Source organism: Microcebus murinus, chromosome 5 (genome assembly GCF_040939455.1).
Source record: "Microcebus murinus isolate Inina chromosome 5, M.murinus_Inina_mat1.0, whole genome shotgun sequence".
Classification (NCBI taxonomy): Eukaryota; Metazoa; Chordata; class Mammalia; order Primates; family Cheirogaleidae; genus Microcebus; species Microcebus murinus.
Window position 1 is genome coordinate 65,873,578 of NC_134108.1, and position 20,277 is coordinate 65,893,854.

Here is a 20,277-nt window from a genome sequence, read left to right on the forward strand (position 1 = left end):
GCTCAGGAGTTAGAGACCACCCTGAGCAAGACCAAACCCCGTCTCTACTAAAAATAGAAAAAATTAGCCGGGTCTGGGAGCGTCTATTTGTAGTCCCAGCTACTGGGGGGGGGGGGGTGCACAGGAAAATCGTTTGAGCCCAGGAGTTTGAGGCTACAGTAAGCTATGATGATGCTACTGCACTGTAGCCAGAGCAACAGAGTGAAACTATCTCAAAAGAGGAGAGGGGAGGGCAGGAAAACATACAAAAGAAAAGAAAAATCATTACCATTCATATTGGCAAGTCTGCTAATTTAATTACATTTTAGAGGCTTGAAAGCATACTATAAGAAAGTTCACATTTACTAAGCACTCCTATGTGCCAGGCATTTTACGGTATTAATTCACTTATGTATGAAAAGAAAAGTTGGTGACAGTAAATAATTTTATAATTTAAAGAATAAATTTAGAAAGACAATTAAAAGTAGCTCTTACCAGAAAAGATATCAAAACGACTTGTTCCATCACCATTGTCATCATCTGCTGCCATGATCCTATTTCCTTTTGACAGTCGACACCTAAGGTATTAAATATAAAAATTTTCCACTTTAAAATCAACCTCACAATTCAGAGAATAAAACCTAGCTTCAAGTTAAAAAGCAACTTTCAAATTTGGACACATTGAACAAGTTTCACTCTCTACCATCCTTAAAAGCAGACTCAAGATACAAAAAAAATGTCAGGATGGTAAGATGGTAGTGGTTTATCAGAACTTATTAACATTAGTGTCACTAAAGTTGGTATACGACCCCCATTGCAAAATTTGACTAGCTTAAAAAAATTTTTACAGGCAAAAGTCAAAAATATAAAATGGGTTGTGCGTGGTGGCTCACAACTGCAGTCCTAGCACTCTGGGAGGCCGAGGCAAGAGGATTACATGAGCTCAGGAGTTCGAGACCAGCCTAAGCAAGAGAGAGATCCTGTCTCTACTAAAAATAGAAAAATTAGCCTTTTGTGGTGATATGTTCCTGTAGACCCAGCTACTCAGGAGGCTGACTGAGGTAGGAGGATCGCTTGAACCCAGAAGTATGAGGTTGCAGTGAGCTATTATACCACTGTACTCTAATTCAGGCAACGCAGCAAGAAACTGTCTCCAGGAAAAAAAAACCACTATGTGCAGACAGTTGGTGAATTCTACCATACCTTCAAAGAACAGATAAATGTTAATCTACTTCAGACAACAGAAAAAAAATTGTTTGCTAACAGGAAAGGAATTTTTTGAAATTAGTACAGCCCTACCATCAAAAGTGGTCTATGATAAGACAAAACAGAAAAATAACAACATAGAAAAACTACAAGCTAGTCTTATGAACATAGGTAGAAACCACCAAAAAAGAAAAAAAAAAATCAGTCAACTGAATCCAGCAAGATATTAAATTAAAAAACACTATGAACATGTGGGATTTATCCCAAAAATGCAAGGGTGGTCTGACATTAAAATTGCTTCCCACAGACGTATGGGTTAGTAATCCCGATACTGATACAAACGGATCTTGAAAATGAACAATTTAAATAAATGGGTGGTAGATGGTAGAAGCCAGATTTCTCATTATTGGCGTGGGAGGCTATAGAAAAGCAAGAGAACAGGCTAGAATGATCCATGAAGTAAGGAATTAGAGTTGAAGACATCTGTAAGAATCACATGATTAACTTACTATACATACAGATAATTAGATACAGAAATTTTTGTAGATGTGTGTATATTAATATATGGGTTAGTATACACACATGTATTTCTTTTCTCTACCTCAGAAGACGTAAAAGAAATGATACCCCAGTAGCAACAAGCACACCCAGTACCCAGATCTTGACATCTAATATTATTCTCCATTAAAATGAACCAAGGTTTCTTGGAGAAACAGCTGATTCTAAAAATGGGCAGAAACACACAAGATAAGCATGGGGCACCTTATCATGCCAGAAAGTAAGTGCTAAAGAAAAACATTGATGGGCATATGTCAAAGGGGCACAGGAACCAACTGGAAGAGTTCCCAATGGCTAAATCTAGAATAATTTGAACGAGAAAAGTAGTATTAGATTACAAAGCAGTACTTGATTATAATGCAAAGTATAAAATAAATATATGCACAAATCCATATTGACATAATTAGTAAATGAGAAGAGACAAATCCTCCATGCAGAAGAATTCCAAATAAACTACATAGATAGTCCACCTTAAAGGAGGGAGAACAAAATGTCACTCTTTAAATGTGGGCTGGTGGCCGGGCACGGTGGCTCACGGCTGTAATCCTAGCACTCTGGGAGGCCGAGGAGGGCAGGAGTTTGGTACTGGTATACTTTACCAGTACTCCTCAAAACTGTCAAGCACATCAAACACAAGAAAAGTGAGACAATGTTACAGTCAAGAGGAGCCTAAGAACTGGGAAGCCAAGGCGGGCAGATCGCTCAAGGTCAGGAGTTTGAAACCAGCCTGAGCAAGAGTGAGACGCCATCTCTACTAAAAATAGAAAGAAATTAAGTGGCCAACTAAACATATATAGAAAAAAAAACAGCCGGGCATGGTGGCACATGCCTGTAGTCCCAGCTACTCAGGAGGCTGAGGCAGAAAGATTGCTTGAGCTCAGGAGTTTGAGGTTGCTGTGAGCTAGGCTGACGCCACGGCACTCTAACCCAGGCAACAGGGTGAGACTGTCTCAAAAAAATAAAAAATAAAAAGAGGAGCCTAAGAAGACATGACAACTAAATGCAAAATGATATACTATAACAGAAAAAAGATGCACATGGTAAAAACTAAGAGGTGTGGTGGCTCATGCCTATAATCCCAGCACTTTGGGAAGCTGACGCAGGAGGACTGCTTGAGGCCAGGAGGGTAAGACCAGCCTGGGCAATATAGCAAGACTGCATCTCCACAAAAAAATCTTTAAATTAGCCAGTATGATGGTACACAGCTGTAGTCTTAGCTACTCAGGAGACTGAGTCAGGAGGATCAGATGAGCCCAGAAGTTTGAAGTTGCAGTGAACTATAATCATGAAACTCTACTCCAGCCTGGGCATCACAATGAGACCCTGTCACTTAAGGAAGAAAAAAGAAAGAAAGAAAATCTGAATAAACCATAGACTTTAGTTAATAATAATGAATCTTTGTGACTAGCCTAGGCAACATACAGAGATCCAGAGACCTGGTCTTTACAATAAATTAAAAACTTAGCCAGGTAGGGCAGTTTGTACCTGTACTCTACAGTCCTAGGTACTCAGGAAGCTGAGGCGGGAGGATTGCTTGAGCCCAGGAGTTCAAGGTTGCAGTAAGCTATGATCATGCCACTGCACTCAAGCCTGGATGACAGAGTGAGACCATGTCTCCAAAAAGAAATAAATGAGGAAAAAAAAAAAAACCCTGGTGAGGCCAGGTGCAGTGGCTCACACCTGTAACCCTTACACTCTGGGAGGCCAAGGCAGGCAGATTGCTCAAGGTCAGGAGTTTGAAACCAGCCTGAGCAAAAGCGAGATCCCATCTCTACTAAAATACAAAGAAATTAATTGGCCAACTAAAAACATATACAAAAACTTAACCAGGCATAGTGGTGCCTGCCTGTAGTCCCAGCTATTTGGGAGGCTGAGGCAGTAGGATCACTTGAGCCCAGGAGTTTAAGGTTGCTGCGAGCTAGGCTGATGCCATGGCACTCTAGCCTGGGTAACAAAGTGAGACTCTGTCTCAAAAAAAAAAAAAAACCTGGTGAAACCATAGAAATATTTCCTTTAGAGATAAGTATGCTTTTATTTGAGAAAAACAAGACAATAAAATAAAAAGAAAGAAACTGAAAACAACTGGAAAGAAAAAAACAAAGCTGACATTATTCATACCATGATCACCTATGTAGAAAATCTATATTTTATTGCAACTGGTAAGTATTTGGCAAAGTTGCTAAATATAAGATTAATACACAAAAGCATCAGCTTTCCTCTGTACCAGCAAACAATTTTAAAACATAACTGATGAAAAGATATTATTTATAACAACAAAACCATAAGGTACACAGGAATTAATCTAATACAAGATGTGTGAGACTTTCATGGAAAAAATAATAAAACACCAAAATCAGGGATCAGAAAACCTCTTCTTCAAGGGCCAGACAGATGTCTTGCAGACCTTTTAGTCTGTCACAACCACTTAACTATGCCACTGCAGCTCAGAAGCAACCATAGACAATATGTAAACAAATAGGTGTGGCTGTGCCCCAATAAAACTTTATATACAAAACAGGCAGTTGACCCTTGATCTAAATGACAAAATATCTCAATCATGTATGGGAAGACTCAATAGCAAAGTTGGCAATTCTCTCCCAATTTTACCTATAAATTCAATGCCATTACAAACAAACTTAACAAGCTAACTATAAAATTCAAATTGAAGTGTAAAGGGTCTAGGAGAATCAGGACATTTTTTGTTTTGATAAGGAATGACTAAACTTTTCATTGAAGTATAGTCATTTGTCACTTAACAATGCAGATACATTCTGAGAAATGCATCCTTAGGTGATTTCATCATTTTAAGAACATCATAGGCAGTGTGGTTCATGCCTGTAATCCTAGCACTCTGAGAGGCTAAGGCAGGAGGATTGCTTGAGGTCAGGAGTTTGAGACCAGCCTCAACAAGAGTGAGACCCTGTCTCTACTAAAAACAGAAACTAGCTGGGCGTGGTGGCATGCACTGTATTCCCAACTACTTGGGAGGCTGAGGCAGAAGGATCACTTGAGCCCAGGAGTTTGAGGTTGCTGTGAGCTAGGCTGATGCCACGGCACTCTAGCCAGAACAACAGAGCAAGACTCTGTCGCAAACAAACAACAAAAGCCACTTGATTTATGGAGCTTAAGGGTTTCGGGGTTTTGTTTTGTTTTTGAGACAGGATCTTGCTCTGTCACCCAGGCTGGAGTGCAGTGGCACTAGCGTAGCTTAGTGCAACCTTGACCTCCCACAATCCTCCTGCCTCAGCCACCCCAGCAGCAAAGTCTACAGGTATGTGCCATAGTGCCCGGCTAATTTTTTTTTTTTTACACAAAGTTTTCCTACATCACACAGGCTGGTCTTGCACTCATAGCCTTAAGCAATCGTTCCACCCCAGCCTCCCAAAGTGCTGGGAATACAGACATGAGCCACCCCCTCAGCCTTATGGCACTTTGTTACAGCAGCCTGAATAGTCTAAGACAAACATATATACAGAAAAGAACACAAATCATAACTATATAGGAGCATGATTTTTCACAAACTGAATGCATCCATTTAACTACTACTCAGATCAAGAAACAGATCATTAAAAATAGAGAAAGAAAGAAACAGATCGTTACAAGATGGTAGAAACCCTGCTCATGTGCCCACTATCCATTCCCAAATGTTGGCAAAGATGTATGGAGAATGAAAGTGTACACCTTGCTTTGTAGAGATAGGACTTGCACGTCTATGGAGGAGTGGGGGATATCTCTGGGGATGAGTACAGATTCCAAAAGACAATACCATTAGCAAAATCTTTAGAGGAAAGCTTCATTAAGATATATATGAAGAAATGTAAATAAAACAGCTTGGAATGGACCTTGGATAGAACAAGATTTGAAGATATGACTGTCAAATTCCATTAGAGTCAGACAGAAGATAACTAAATGTCAAGCCAAGGAATCTGGGCTTGATCTTTCAGATGATAGGAGCACAGAAGGTTTCTGAGTCCAAAACATCAATATAAAGAAATGAAACAGGAAGATGAATATGTGGAATGAACTGAGAAGACAAATGTGTTGGAAAAGAAACTGGGAAGGAGGCTACTGGGAACCTAGAAAAGAGTCCACATGGATGAGGAGAGTAAGAATTTAAAAAAATGTGTATATGAGGAATAATAATGGAAGAAGGCAAATAGGGTGAACGGCTGGATATGGGAAATATAAACAATCATCTTCTCTTGCCTCAATTCACTCTCAAGCTAGAAGTTTCTACCATCCTTGATGCCACTCTTACTTACAAGTAGTCACAAATTCTTAATAATTTTATTTTTAAATGTCTCTCAAATTTAATGTCTCCCCTTCCACTCACAATCATTGTTGTGGTTTCAAATGTAATTATTATTCAAATTATTGTAAAAGTCTTCTAGTTTCCATACTACCAAAATCTTTTTCCTCTTATTTTCCACACTGAAGGCAAAATTAATCCTGTTTATATCTAGCCTGCATTTCACTTCCTTGAAGGTAAAAAACCTTCAAGAGCTAACCAAGGCAGGGCACGGTGGCTCATGCCTGTAACCCTAGCACTCTGGAAGGCTGGGGTAGGAGGATCATTTGAGCTCAGGAGTTCGAGACCAGCCTGAGCAAGAGCAAGACCCCATTTCTACTAAAAATACAAAAGAAAAAATAATGAGCCAGGCATGGTGGCACATGCCTGTAGTCCCAGCTACTTGGGAGGCTGAGGCAGGAGGATCGCTTGAGCCAGGAATTTGAGGTTACTGTGAGCTAGGCTGATGCAACGGCACTCTAGCCCAGCAACAGAGTGAGACTCTGTCTCAAAAAAAAAAAAAATTGTTTTTCTACTGTTAATTAACAGCAGCTAGATGCAAAACACCAAAGCTGAACATAGCAAGCCCTGAAAGAATTTAGTCCTGCATGTGGTGCCCTTAACATAGATGCCATCCACTCTCCTTTCTTTCTCTTTTCTCAGTAAAGATACGGGCTTTTATCTTGCAAGGCTTAAGCGTGGTTTTCCCCAATCTTTGTGCAAAAAACAAAAACACACAATCTTAAGACAATGAGCCACAGTTGTCCAATCTGCTGCCACAGAATTTCACATAAAACCTGCCATTGCCTCTACACCTACAGCCTTTGATGTATTAAGTCCCTCAATCCTTCCTTAAGACCTACACTTACTGAGATATTTATCATAAATTTAACATCTTTTTAAAGCACCAATACTTTAATGAAAATTATCATTGATCTTGTTTGTGCTCCGCCTGCATTTTTCCGTAAAACTTGTTTTGCCAAAACTTAAGGTTCTCAAGAATGCATATATCACAGGGGAGCAGAAATGTCTGCACTTACAGTTTCTAAAATATACCATGTACTTCAATTCCATAATATCTTGCTTTGTTCAATTCTGTTTCCTCCTCGAATGCTCACCCCCTTCTCAAATCCAACAACCATAAAGAGAAGACATTTTTCTTTTTTGGAGGTAGGGGACAGAATCATGCTGTTGCCCTAGCTAGAGTGCAATGGCATAGCTCACCACAACCTCAAACTCCTGGGCTGAAATAATCCTCCTGCCCCAGCTTCCCAAGTAGCTGGGACTGCAAGTGTGCACCACTGTGCCCAGCTAAGTTTTCCATTTTTAGTAGCGATGGGGTCTCACTCTTGCTGAGGCTGGTCTCAAACTCCTGACCTCAAGCAATCCTCCCACCTTAGCCTGTAGCACCCAGAGTGCTAGAATTACAGGAGTGAGCCACCACGCCTGGCAACCCTTTTCTACAGAGTAATTCTCATTTTCTATCAACACACTGAACACATATCATTGCATTTACCAACTTCTGCAATCACTTGCTTTTTAAACCAGTTGTTCCTAGCTTTTACCATGCATTAGGAACACTTGGAGAAGTTAAAACGTAAGACTGATTTGGCTCATTCCCATTTCTGATTTAGTAGATCTAGGGTGAGACTTGAGAATTTGTATTTCTAATAAGTTCTCAGATGATGCGTTGAGAACTACAGTTTTATACCAGTGCTGTCCAATAAAACTTTATTTATTGTATTTTTTTTTTTTTTTTTTGAGACAGAGTCTCACTTTGTTGCCCAGGCTAGAGTGAGTGCCGTGGCATCAGCCTAGCTCACAGCAACCTCAAACTCCTGGGCTCAAGCAATCCTTCTACCTCAGCCTCCCGAGTAGCTGGGACTACAGGCATGCGCCATCATGCCCAGCTAATTATTTTTGTATATATATATTTTAGTTGGTCAATTAATTTCTTTCTGTTTTTAGTAGAGAGGGGTCTCGCTCAGGCTGGTTTCAAACTCCTGACCTTGAGCAATCTGCCCCCCTCAGCCTCCCAGACAGCTAGGATTACAGGCGTGAGACACTGCACCCAGCCTAAAACTTCATATAATGACTAAAATATTCACCTGTCCAATATGGTAGCTACTAGCACCACATGCAGCTATTGATACATGAAGTATGCATAGTGAGATTGCATCTATTAGTTTCCTATTGCTGCTCTAACAAATTACCATAAATTAGTGGCTGAAACACGAATTTATTATCTTATAGTTCTGGACATCAGGAGTCTCACTGGTCTAAAATTAAGGCATTGGGAGGGCTGTGCTCTTTCTAAGGGTTGTAGGGGAGAATTTGTCCTTTGCCTTTTCCAGCTTGTAGAAGCTGCCTACATTTCTTGGCTGGTGGCTCCTTCCTCCAACTTCAAAGCTAACAGCACACCATCTTCTTTCTTCTCTGACCTATCTTTCCATAGTCATGTTTGCTTCTCTCTCTTGGGAGTACACTGTGACCACCTGGATAACCCAAGATACTCCACCATTTCAAAATCCTTAACTTAATCATATTTGTGAAGTCCCTTTTGCCATGTAAGGTAAGATATTCACAGGTACTAGGTATTAGGATATGGGCATTCTTGGGGGGCTATTATTTAGCCTACCACACTGATGAACTGATTTTTAATTTTAATTAATTTGAAGTTAAATAGTCATATGTGGCTAGAAGATACTCTATTGGATAGCAGTTTAGACCATGAGCAATTTGAAGGCAGGGATCAAGTTTTATAAATCTCTGTATTTCCAGTACTTAATACACATACATAAAAATAAATGTTTGCTGAATAAACAAGGAAATGAGACCGAAAAGACTCAACCAGCCAAAATATATGCCTAAGTTCAGTAAGTGAAGCTCATAGTTCACTACTAAGAGGATCCCACTGGCCCTCACTCAAAAACTAGTCTTATTTTGTTTTTGTTTTTTTTTTTGAGACAGAGTCTCACTTTGTTGCCCAGGCTAGAGTGAGTGCCGTGGTGTAAGCCTAGCTCACAGCAACCTCAAACTCCTGGGCTCAAGCAATCCTTCTGCCTCAACCTCCCAAGTAGCTGGGATGGGACTACAGGCATGCGCCACCATGCCTAGCTAATTTTTTCTATATATTTTTAGTTGGCCAATTAATTTTTTTCTATATTTTTGGTAGAGACGGGGTCTCACACTTGCTCAGGCTGGTTTCAAACTCCTGACCTTGAGCAATCCACCCACCTCGGCCTCCCATAGTGCTAGGATTACAGGCATGAGCCACTGTGCCCAGCCAAAAACTAGTCTTATTTACCATGAACATCTCATATCTAAAGGACTTCACAGAGCTGTGGTTATTGCAACTTTAGTAACGTATAACTAGCTATAATACCTACTGTGCATTTATAAAATGTACTTGAATACTTTCCTAAAGGTTATGAACTACTGGACATCAATATCTTATTTTCTACAACTGCAGAAGCACAAAGTATTTCTTTGGGTTAAATAGTTGATGGTGGCCAGGCACACTGGTTCGCACCTATAATCCCAGCATTTGGGGAGGCCAAGGAAGGAGGACTGCTTGAGGCCAGGAGGTGGAGACCAGCCTGAGAAACATAGCGAGACCCCATCCCTACAAAAATAATTTTAAAAATTATCCAGGCTTGGTGGTGTACACCTGCAGTCCTAGGTACTTGGGAGGCTGAGGAAGGAGGACCATTTGAGCTCAGGAGTTCGCGGCTGCAGTGCACTATGATCGCACACTGCACACCAGCCACGAAGACAGCAAGACTCTATCTCTTAAGAAAATTTAAAATAAAAAATAAAATGGGGCCGGGCGCTGTGGCTCACGCCTGTAATCCTAGCTCTTGGGAGGCCGAGGCGGGCGGATTGCTCAAGGTCAGGAGTTCAAAACCAGCCTGAGCAAGAGCGAGACCCCGTCTCTACTATAAATAGAAAGAAATTAATTGGCCAACTGATATATATATAAAAAAAAATTAGCCGGGCATGGTGGCGTATGCCTGTAGTCCCAGCTACTCGGGAGGCTGAGGCAGAAGGATCACTGGAGCCCAGGAGTTTGAGGTTCCTGTGAGCTAGGCTGACGCCACGGCACTCACTCTAGCCTGGGCAACAAAGCGAGACTCTGTCTCAAAAAAAAAAAATAAAATAAAATGGTTAATGGGCAAAAACAAGAGGTTAAGGGATAAAGAGCAAGTACCACCATAAAAAGTAGAGGTAATAGATCATATAGACTCCCCTGCTGCCTCCTCAGAGTACTTGAAAATTAGGAACTGCTTGTACTAAAATACAAACCAACTGTTAGAAACAAGATGCTAAAGGTAATGAACACATTCCTGTATGTACAAACTCACCAAGTCCAAAACAAAAGAAAATCATCTTTCCATCAATACTGCTCAACTCCTGTCACCTCTATTTCTTGAAGTAGCATTTACATACCCTAATAGACTACTGATGCTACCTCCAAAATGTTTCTCCCATTTACCCCCATTCTTGCCATTTCAATTTGTTTCAGGCTCCCACTACAGCTACCTAATTATCTCCCTACTCCAAATACATGCTACACACAACTACTGGGTTAGTTCTTCTATAACAATCCTGCTCATACCACTTCCTACTCCAAAACTTTCCATTACTTCCCAATGTCCTGAATAAAGAACAAACTCTTTACCTTGATATACACTGGTGCTTACCTTTCTAGCCCTGTTATTCACTATTCCAAAGTTTCCAAATTCCCAAGTTTCAATTAAATTGAGATCCTATTTGCAAGCATACTTCCTGAAACCATCTCACCGCATCTGTTTCCCACCACATCTACCCATGAGTTCACACGCAAGTCCAGGTGTGAAGATTAGAATGTGTTGAAGGCAAGATTAGAATGTGAGAAATGATGTTTTAAAAAGTCAGAAGATGTACTATAAGAAAAAGATCCTTGGACTTCATGTAGTAGGGAATGGGGGAAACCACTGAAAGTTTTTTTTTTTTTTTTTGGAGATAGAGTCTTGCTTTGTTGCCCAGGCTAGAGTGAGTGCCGTGGTGTAAGCCTAGCTCACAGCAACCTCAAACTCCTGGGCTCAAGCAATCCTACTGCTTCAGCCTCCCAAATAGCTGGGACTACAGGCATGCGCCACCATGCCCGGCTAATTTTTTCTATATATATTAGTTGGCCAATTAATTTCTTTCTATTTATAGTAGAGACGGGGTCTTGTTCTTGCTCAGGCTGGTTTCGAACTCCTGACCTCAAGCAATCCGCCCGCCTCGGACTCCCAGAGTGCTAGGATTACAGGTGTGAGCCACCTCGCCCAGCCCACTGAAAGTTTTTAAAGCCGGGCAATATCATGATCAAATCTGCATTTAAGAAATTTAAAACAAGAGAATGGAAAATATAAGTGGCAAGGGAGATGGAATAGGCTCTTGAAACAGAGGAGGAAACAATGAGCATTCATGCTGAGTTATTAGTAGTGGAAATAAAGATAAGGAACAGATTTGAGAGGTTTCTGTGGTAGATCAACAAAATTTAATGGAAAGTATACTTAAATGTCCACTCTTCCCCATTTCAAATTGTTCTTTACACCACAGCCTGAGTTGTCTTTTCACAATGCAAATCTGATCATGTTCTTTCCTCTGCTTAAAAACTCTTCAGTGATTCTTTGCTCATCTCAGGGTAAAAGACAAATTTTGTCACAATTCTGCAAACAAAGCCTGCATGACCTGGCCTCTGCCCACCCTACCAGTGTCCGTTTGCATCCACTCTCTCCCAATCGCCAGCAGTCTTTGCTCTGATCATAATGGCCTTCTTTTAGCTCCTGAACCTGCTATTTATTCCACCCCACCATAGGCCTACTGCAGGGAGTGCTCTTTCCTCAATGCTTCTCTACCTTCACTTAACTCTTCTTTGGTATTTTGGCTTAAATAATTTTAAGCCTCCCCTGGCCACTCTCCCCACTAGGTCAGGCCCTCTGTTACAGATTCTTTCCCGACATAACCTCCTCTCACGGTTCATGATTACATTTTTGTGGGATTCTTGGAGAAATGTCCATCTCACCCACTGGACTGTAAGCTCCATGAAGACCAGGACCATCTCTGTTCTGTTCCCCAGCTCTCACTGTATCCCCAACTCTCAGCACAGGGCCTGACAGGTTGGTAAGTAATAAAAGAATATCTGTTAAATTAATGAAATTCCCAACTCTGAAGTTTCTAGCTTAGACAATAAGGTAGACAGTCTCACTTTTAACTGCAATGGAGAACCAAAGAAAACATGTTTAGTTATCTGTAGGACAACCAGATGAAAATGTCTAATAGAGAGCTGAAAACAGTATGTCACACAGAAGATATGTAGGTATTATGATTTGGAACTCATTATCATCTTGGCAATAGTTGACATTATACTCTTGAAAACACAAAGGACAATAATTCACCTGGAAAGAAAGGGAGGAGGGACAGGAGGAGGAAGCATGTATCAGAATCTCTTGGGAAGAGGGACTTTTTCACACTTGCTCTCACCTTCCTATTTGGGGATCTCAATATCTAATGAGAATTGTTACTGATAGGAGTGATGCACCTGTGAAAAGAATAGAGGCAAAATTTTTTAAGTTGAGAGCCATAATGATTTAAAAGAGTTGCAAGCTCACTTATACATAATCTTTTTCAGAACAATTCTAATAGATTCAGATGTGAAAGCAAAGTAGATGAAAGAAGGGTCACTAGCCTTTTATGATAGGACAATGTCTTAAAAAGCAGTCTGAAAGAAGTTTTTTTTTTTTTTAAACTGAACAAAAGAAACAAGCATTTGTAGAGAAAAACAAGAAAAAGACAGGGAGACAGTGTCTGTATTTTAGGGCTCATGGGAAAGGCAAACTAATACAGCAACATTCCAGAAGATGTGAGGGGCAAAAACTAACAAGAGCTACCATACACTGCACTCTTACTAGGTACCAGGGACTGACCTAAATGCTCTAAATACATTATTGATTTACTTTAAATCCTCCCCAAAGTCCTATGAGGTCCATAATATTCTTTTTCCCATTTTACAGATGAGTAAATAGATACAGACGATTAAGAAATTTGCCCAAGACAAACAGCTGGTATATACCAGAGCTAGGATTAGACACCCCCCCCCCGTCAGTCTCTAAAGCCAGAAGACCAAAACCAAGAATATCCATTATAGTGTAAATATTTTTTTGAAAATAAAATCTCTTATAAAATGGCAGGAAACACAAAAAGATAATTGGGGGTAGGGTGAGATTAGAAGATTCTTGCCCTGAAAGCCTCTGTCCTCCTCCAATCAAAGAGGCTCAGAGGGAGATAGGGGAAGGGCCTTGAGGAGAGGCGGTTGGGTGCTGGAGTTGTGAAGAATGGAAAAGACCAGGGAAGAGTCGAAGAATCAAAGACACCTTGCTCTCTGAAACACAAATCATGAGAGCCTGCGAATTCTACATTCACGACTGAGCTAGGGCCTACTATGTGTCAGGGATGGCTTTTAGGTGCTGTAGAGATCAAGATAAACAACTTCTCAGGTATAACACGTTTGGAAACAACCAACATCAATGATCACCTGACACTCAGGAAAACCCATTTGTCCACGGAACCCCAATCAAAAGCATTAGAGAATATATTCCAAGGCGAGATTGGGCTTGAGGGGGAAGGGCAGGATAAGCGGTCGGAAGGGCAATTTCTAGGTACGTTCGCCCCCAAGCTCCGTCTGGACGCTCTCGAGGAACCACAGACAGACACTGGGTGCAAGCCCAGACGCTGCACCAGGGGCGGCGAGAACAAGGCTACCTGCTGACCCCCCGTACGTCACTCGCGGCCCTTCCCCCGCCGACTTGGCCGCTCTAAACGGATTCCCTCCGACTTTCTCACTTCCTGGGCGCCGCTGACCTTAGCTTGGAGGACTACCTAACCATGCAGCCTCTTCCCTAACAGCCCTGCGGGGACTTGGCCTCCACGGCAACTTACCCGCCCTGCCGGGCCCAAGACAGCCCGGCTCCTTTCTCCACACCGAGGTCTCCCTGGCATCTCCACCAATACCAGAGCTCAGTCAGGACGCGGAGGCGGGACTGAGCAACCATGACCAATCAGATCAGACGCAACGCACGTCTTGGCGCTGATAACTAGTTCCCGCCTTTAGAAGGGAAAAAAAAATAACACGGTTGGCGCCAAACTTCCGTAGTCTCCTGCGGGTCTGAAGTGAAAGGGGCGGGGTGTAAGGCGGCAGCGAGGCGACGGGGCGGGGCTTCACTGCGGTAGGGGCGGGGTCTGGGAGAAGCTCTTTAATGAAAGGGAAAGTAGGCTCTGAGGAGTCTGTCATTTATGTAGTCCTTTATTCCTTACATTCTGTTGAATGTAGGCTGCGTGCTAGACATAGTGCTGGGCTCGATTATAACGAATAAACTTGTTCCCTGTCCTCAGAACTTTCCTGGATGAAGGGCAAAGAACTCAGGCTGTGGGAGCTTCGGGGAGGTCCTAGTCTAGTGCGCCAGGAGAGAGGGGAGCTTTTTAGATGGCGGAACACCTGAATTATCTTACAGAACCTGTGCAAAGAGGGTACTGGTAAGTCTAGCTTCAGGAGCATGGCCTGCGCCATTGATCTGTGGGGAAGTAAAACCACGCCACCTTCCTCAGCACTTCTAGAGTCCACCTATCTTAATCCCTGTTTCCTCTTGTTTGTCTTCTCTCTCTTTTTAGTCTTTTCTCTCTTTGAGACAGGGTTTCACTCTCTTTCAGGCTAGGGTACAGTGGAATCGTCATGGCTCCCTGCAACCTCCAAATACTGGGCTCAAGTGATCCTCCTGCGTCAGCCTCCCCATATAACTTGGACTTACAGGCGTGCCACCACGCCCCGGTAATTTTTCTATTTTTTGTAGAGACAGGTCTTGCTTTTTGCTCAGGCAGGTCTAGAACTCCTGGCCACAAGCGATCCTCCCACCTTGGCCTCCCAAAGTGCTAGGGTTACAGATGTGAGCCGCCTAGCATGGCCCCATTTAAGTTTTAACAACTTCATATCATCTTATTACTATTTTTAAATTTTCCAAAAGGGCTCCGTCCACCTTCGCTTTTGAAGAGAAGTTAGACCACCAATCCCAGGTAGAGGAGACTGGAAGGAGTAGAGGGTGTGCAAGACAACCACAGGGCGGCCATTTTGGCTGGAGCATAAAGTAGGAGGTAAGGCTGGGGAGAAGGGCCTTGAAGGGCCAAATATGGTCATCCTCCGGATGGGGGGAGGAGGGTCTGCATCTGGCAGATTCAACCAGCCACAGATTGGAAATATTAAAAAATAAAATAACAATACAACAATAAAAAATAATACAAATAAAACACAGTACAATATAACAATTATTTAAATAGCCTTTACATTGTATTAGGTATCATAAGTAGAGGTGATTTAAAATATATGGAAAAATGTGCATAGATTATATGCAAATAATACTACAATCATCTAGAGATGATTTAAAATATATGGAAGGATGTGCCTAGATTATATGTAAATACCACAACATTTTAAGCATCCCAGGATTCTGGTATCCACCAGGGTCCTGGAACTAAACCCTCAGAGATACCCTAGGGGGATTGTCTGTCAAGTAAATGCCAACGAGCTTGGGATTTACCTTTAAATGATTGAAAAATAGGGGGATTACTGAGGGATTTTAGGTGTGGGGTGGTCATAATTTGACTTACATTTTTAAAAATTTTTTTCTACTTTTCATACCTTTAGTACAAATTGATTTGCATTAGTAAAATCTGTTGGCCTTGCGAAGGACGATTTTGAGATTCTGTTGCAGTGAACTAGGGAGAGAAAATGAGGATCTGAAGGAGATGGTAGGTATGAGAAAGCGATAGATTGTAGCATATTTAGGAGATAAAAGCAAGAGAACTTAGCAATTCACTGATTATTGGTTTTTAGCATGAGTGCATAATGATGGCATTCATCAAAAAATATTTATTGAGAACATAGCATATATACTCAAAAAATAACTAAGGGTTCCTCCCAAAATTCTCTTCCAGGAAAGAGTTACCTTATATTGAAGTCCTTACATAGTGATTGATTTTACTAGCACTCTCTTAAATACTTTCACATTGAACAAAAAGATGTGATCAGTTTTTAAAAATTAGCTTGGAAAGACTTCAATCAATGCCAGTTTGGGATACTTATAGACATCAACCAAAGAATTCAATATATTTTCTTATTTGTTTTTGAGACAGAGTCTCACTCTATTTTCTGGGCTAAAGTGCAGTGGCATGATCACAGCAACCTCCAACTCCTGGGCTCAAGGGTCCTCCTGCCTCAGCCTCCCCAGTAGCTGGAACTATAGGCTCTGGCTACCCACTCCCAGCTAATTTTTATATCTTTTGTAAAGATGAGGTCTCGCTCTTGCTCAGGCTGGTCTAGAACTCTCGGCCTCAAGCAATCCTCCCACCTGGGCCTTCAAAAGTGCTAGGATTACAGGCATGAGCCACCACACCCAGCCAAGAATTGGACAGAGAGGCCTGGTGAAGTGGTTCATGCCTGTAATCCCACATCTTTGGGAGGATTAGGCAGGAGTATCCCTTGAGCTGTGATCATGCCACTGTACTCCAGCCTGGGCAATAGAGCAGGGACTCTGTGTCAAAAAAATAAAAAATAAAAAAAAAAGAACAGAGAAATGAAACACAGTTACATGTTTTGCCGTGTCTGAACTTGCAATTGCAAATGTATTAAAAAAAAAAACAAAAACAGTTCCTGGAGATGTCTATGTACTTACATAAGGTAATTTCTGTGGTATAAAGTACATGATATGCCTGCTTTTCCATAAGAAAGAATAGGATAAAGACTGTACATGTATTTGCTTATTTTTGCATAAGAAACACTGGAAGGATAAATTAGAACCTAATAAAAAGGATGATTTATATGGAAAGTAGACTGGGTGGAGGGAATAGAGAGGGAAGGGAGAGTTCTTTGAATATACCCTTTTTATAAACCTCCCTTTATATGTTTTTATAGGCAAATATACATGCATGGCTTTGGCTTTTCTTCTTTTTTTGAAGACAGTGTCTTTGGGCCAGAGTGCAGTGGCATCATCATAGCTCACTGCAACCTCTAATTCCTGAGCTCAAGCAATCCTCCTGCCTTAGCCTCCTGAGCATCAGGGACTATAGGCCTGTGCCACCATGCCCAGTTGATATCTTTTATTATTTGTAGAGACAGGGTCTTGCTATGTTGCCCAGGCTGGGCTCAAACTTCTGGCCTCAAGCAATCCTTCTGCTTCAGCCTCCCAAAGTGCTGGGATTATAGAAATGAGACACTGTGCCCAGCTTTTCTAAATAACAGCTTTACTGAGATATAATTCACACCCCATATGAGTTTGCCTTTTTATAACGTTTTACTTTTGAACTACGTAACCATTTATCATATTAAAATATTGAATTAAATCAGAAAGAAAAATGCTAAAATGGAAAATAAATGTTAAAAATTAAACTATGTTAAAAAAAGAAATAGAAACACACTAAGAAAATAATTATTTCAAGTGACATTTGAACAGAGTGTTCAGACTGTTGTGAGACAAAGTTACAAATGTAAGAAGCCATGTTTGCTCATTTCATGAAGCCCCTGACTCTGTGACCACCGGCAGCTCCCCACAAAGATGTTTTAAAGACAAAACAGGGTACAGCATGTGGCTCCCTACATCTTTCACTTGAGTCACTACATTCCTTAGAAGATAAATGACCTTAGTCCTTGCCTTTTTCTACACATAAAATAACATCTGACTGGGTTATTGATTATTCCTTTGTAATCTATAACCAGATGTACTCTTGAGTCCAAACTTTGATGTGATGTTGAATATAATGAACCTCCATCACCTGTATATAAGCAGTGGTCTGAAATACTGTGCTAGAGCAGTCTGACATAGCCTCTCTGAAGGACTGCTCCCAGGTTCCCAGGCCTCAGTCTATAGTCCTTAAGACTGTTGAATTAAACTAACTTAAGTTCTTTAAAAGCTTGATTTTTTTTTCTTAATCAGTGCTGTACATCATTAGTTAGATATATTCTAAGGAACTGCAAAGAAATCTTGTTCTTCCTGTAGTAGTGTTATATTAATAGTATTGAGAATGTAATTTTGAAACCATTTTATGTATGTTTTAGAAGAAATATATAATCTGTTAATATTTTTTAGGAATCAAGATTTTTAGTGAGAAAAAAATTCAAACAAAAAATAAAAAAAATTAGGAGAAAAAGACCGCACTGTTATATATGAATTGGAAATGGTCAACATGAACTCATGATTTTTAAAAACATGTATTTCTTAGTTCTGTTCTTTAAAGAGTCTGGAAGATGCCGGGCATGGTGGCTCAAGCCTGTAATCCTAACAGTCTGGGAGGCCAAGGTGGAAGAATCCTTTGAGCTCAGCAGTTGGAAACCAGCCTGACCAAGAGCAAGACCCGTCTCTACTAAAAATAGAAAGAAATTAGCTGAACAACTAAAAATATATAGAAAAAATTAGCTGGGCATGGTGGCGCATGCCTGTAGTCCCAGCTACTCGGGAGGCTGAGGCAGAAGGATCACTTGAGCCCAGGAGTTTGAGGTGAGCTAGGCTGACACCACAGCACTCACTCTAGCCTGGGCAACAGAGCAAGACTCTGTCTAAAAAAGAAGAAGAAGAAGAAGAAGAAGAAGAAGAAGCAAACATTCTAAATTCAGCCCTGACAGCATTATACAGAATTTTTAGAAGTTCCTTAACTCAAATAATTTAGGTGAAAGTGCTCTGGAAAATTCTATCTGAAATCTCAAAAAGTAGATCCAGTAGTGGTAGATAAAGATAACTGCAAATTCTTTGCTACCCCCTCCCCCTTGACAGGTGGACTCTAATTCCCTTCCTCATGAATCTGGGCTGGGCTCAGCGACTTGCTTAATCAATAAAATACAATAAGAGTCACATTCTAGAACTTCCAAGATAAGCACATAGAAGTCCTGAAGTTTCTAACCAAGGTTCTTAGAACACACACTTTGTAACTCTGGGAACCTGAGCTGTCATGTAAGCATTCCAGTTGTCTATTCTAGCTGAGCCCAACCTAGCCATCACACCAAAACACCAGACCTGTAAGTGAAGTCATCTTGGAAACTCCAGACTAGCCCATCCACTAGCTCAATACACTGAATGTCCTCAGTCAACACCTCATGGAGCAGAAGAACTGCCCAGCTGAACCTTGCCCAAATTCTCATTATTAAACATTGTAAAATGGTTGATGTTTTAATTTGTTATACAGCATTCAATAACTATTATAGAATAACAGTAAATGGCAAAACATGGAGAATTTTATTTAAATTGTTGCATAAAATGTGAGAATGAAAACCAGAGGCAGATTTTAATGTTTGATGAACTTAAATAATGTTCCCTTTATAGACTATAGTTAATTAAGTTCCCTTTAATTATATTCTTAACTCCATTTATAGATATAATACATTTGATCTGCTTTAAACACTTCAAATGCTATCAGGGCAACATAAAAACACCAACAAATAAATCAGTTAAAAGTACCTAAACAGGCGGGCGTGATGCCACAGCACTCTAGCCTGGGCAACAGAGCAAGACTCTGTCTCAGAAAAAAAAATGTTTATAGCAGCTTTATTAAATGTGAAAACTTATAAACAACCAAGATGTCCTTCAATAGGTGAGTACATAAACAAACCACACAATGGAATTTTACTCAGTGATAAAAAGAAATAACCTATCAAAACACAAAAAAAATATGAAGAGACAATACACACACACAAAAAAAAAAAACATGGAGGAAGCTCAAATGCATATTGCCAAGTGAAAAAAGCCATTCTAGCCAGGCACAGTGGTTCACACCTGTAATCCTAGCACTCTGGGAGGCCAAGGCAGGAGAATCGCTTGAGCTCAGGGGTTCAAGACCAGCCTAAGCAAGAGCGAGACCTCATCTCTAGGAAAAATAGAAAAATTAGCTGGGTGTGGTGGAACACACCTGTAGTCCCAAATACTTGGGAGGCCAAGGCAGGGAGGCAGGAGACTCATTTGAACCCAGGAGTTTGAGGTTACAGTGAGCTATAATGATGCCACTGCACTCTACCCTAGGTGACACAGCAAGAGTCTGTCTCAAAAAAAAAAAAAAAGGAAAGAAAAATCCCAATCTAATGCTTTAGACGTTGGACTTTGTGACAAAAAAAAAAAAAAGTAAAAGTGATAATAATAAAAGAAAAGAAAAAAGAAAAAGAAAAGAAAAAATCAATCTGAACAGGC

The 20,277-nt window shown here is 40.8% G+C and overlaps 1 protein-coding gene across 2 annotated transcripts in view; it reads right to left on the reverse strand.

The window, feature by feature from the left end:
* The window catches only part of CASP8AP2 (caspase 8 associated protein 2), a 36,987-nt gene extending 22,883 nt beyond the window's left edge, over window positions 1-14,104 (reverse strand). For both annotated transcript variants that reach the window (XM_012750959.2, XM_012750960.2), the window contains exons 1-2: window positions 14,000-14,104; window positions 475-557 (exon numbers count right to left, since the gene is read on the reverse strand). In XM_012750959.2, the coding sequence (XP_012606413.2) occupies window positions 475-529 (55 nt within the window). In that variant the 5' untranslated portion in view covers window positions 530-557; window positions 14,000-14,104. The remainder of the gene's footprint in view (window positions 1-474; window positions 558-13,999) is intronic.
* Window positions 14,105-20,277: the final 6,173 nt, after the last annotated feature.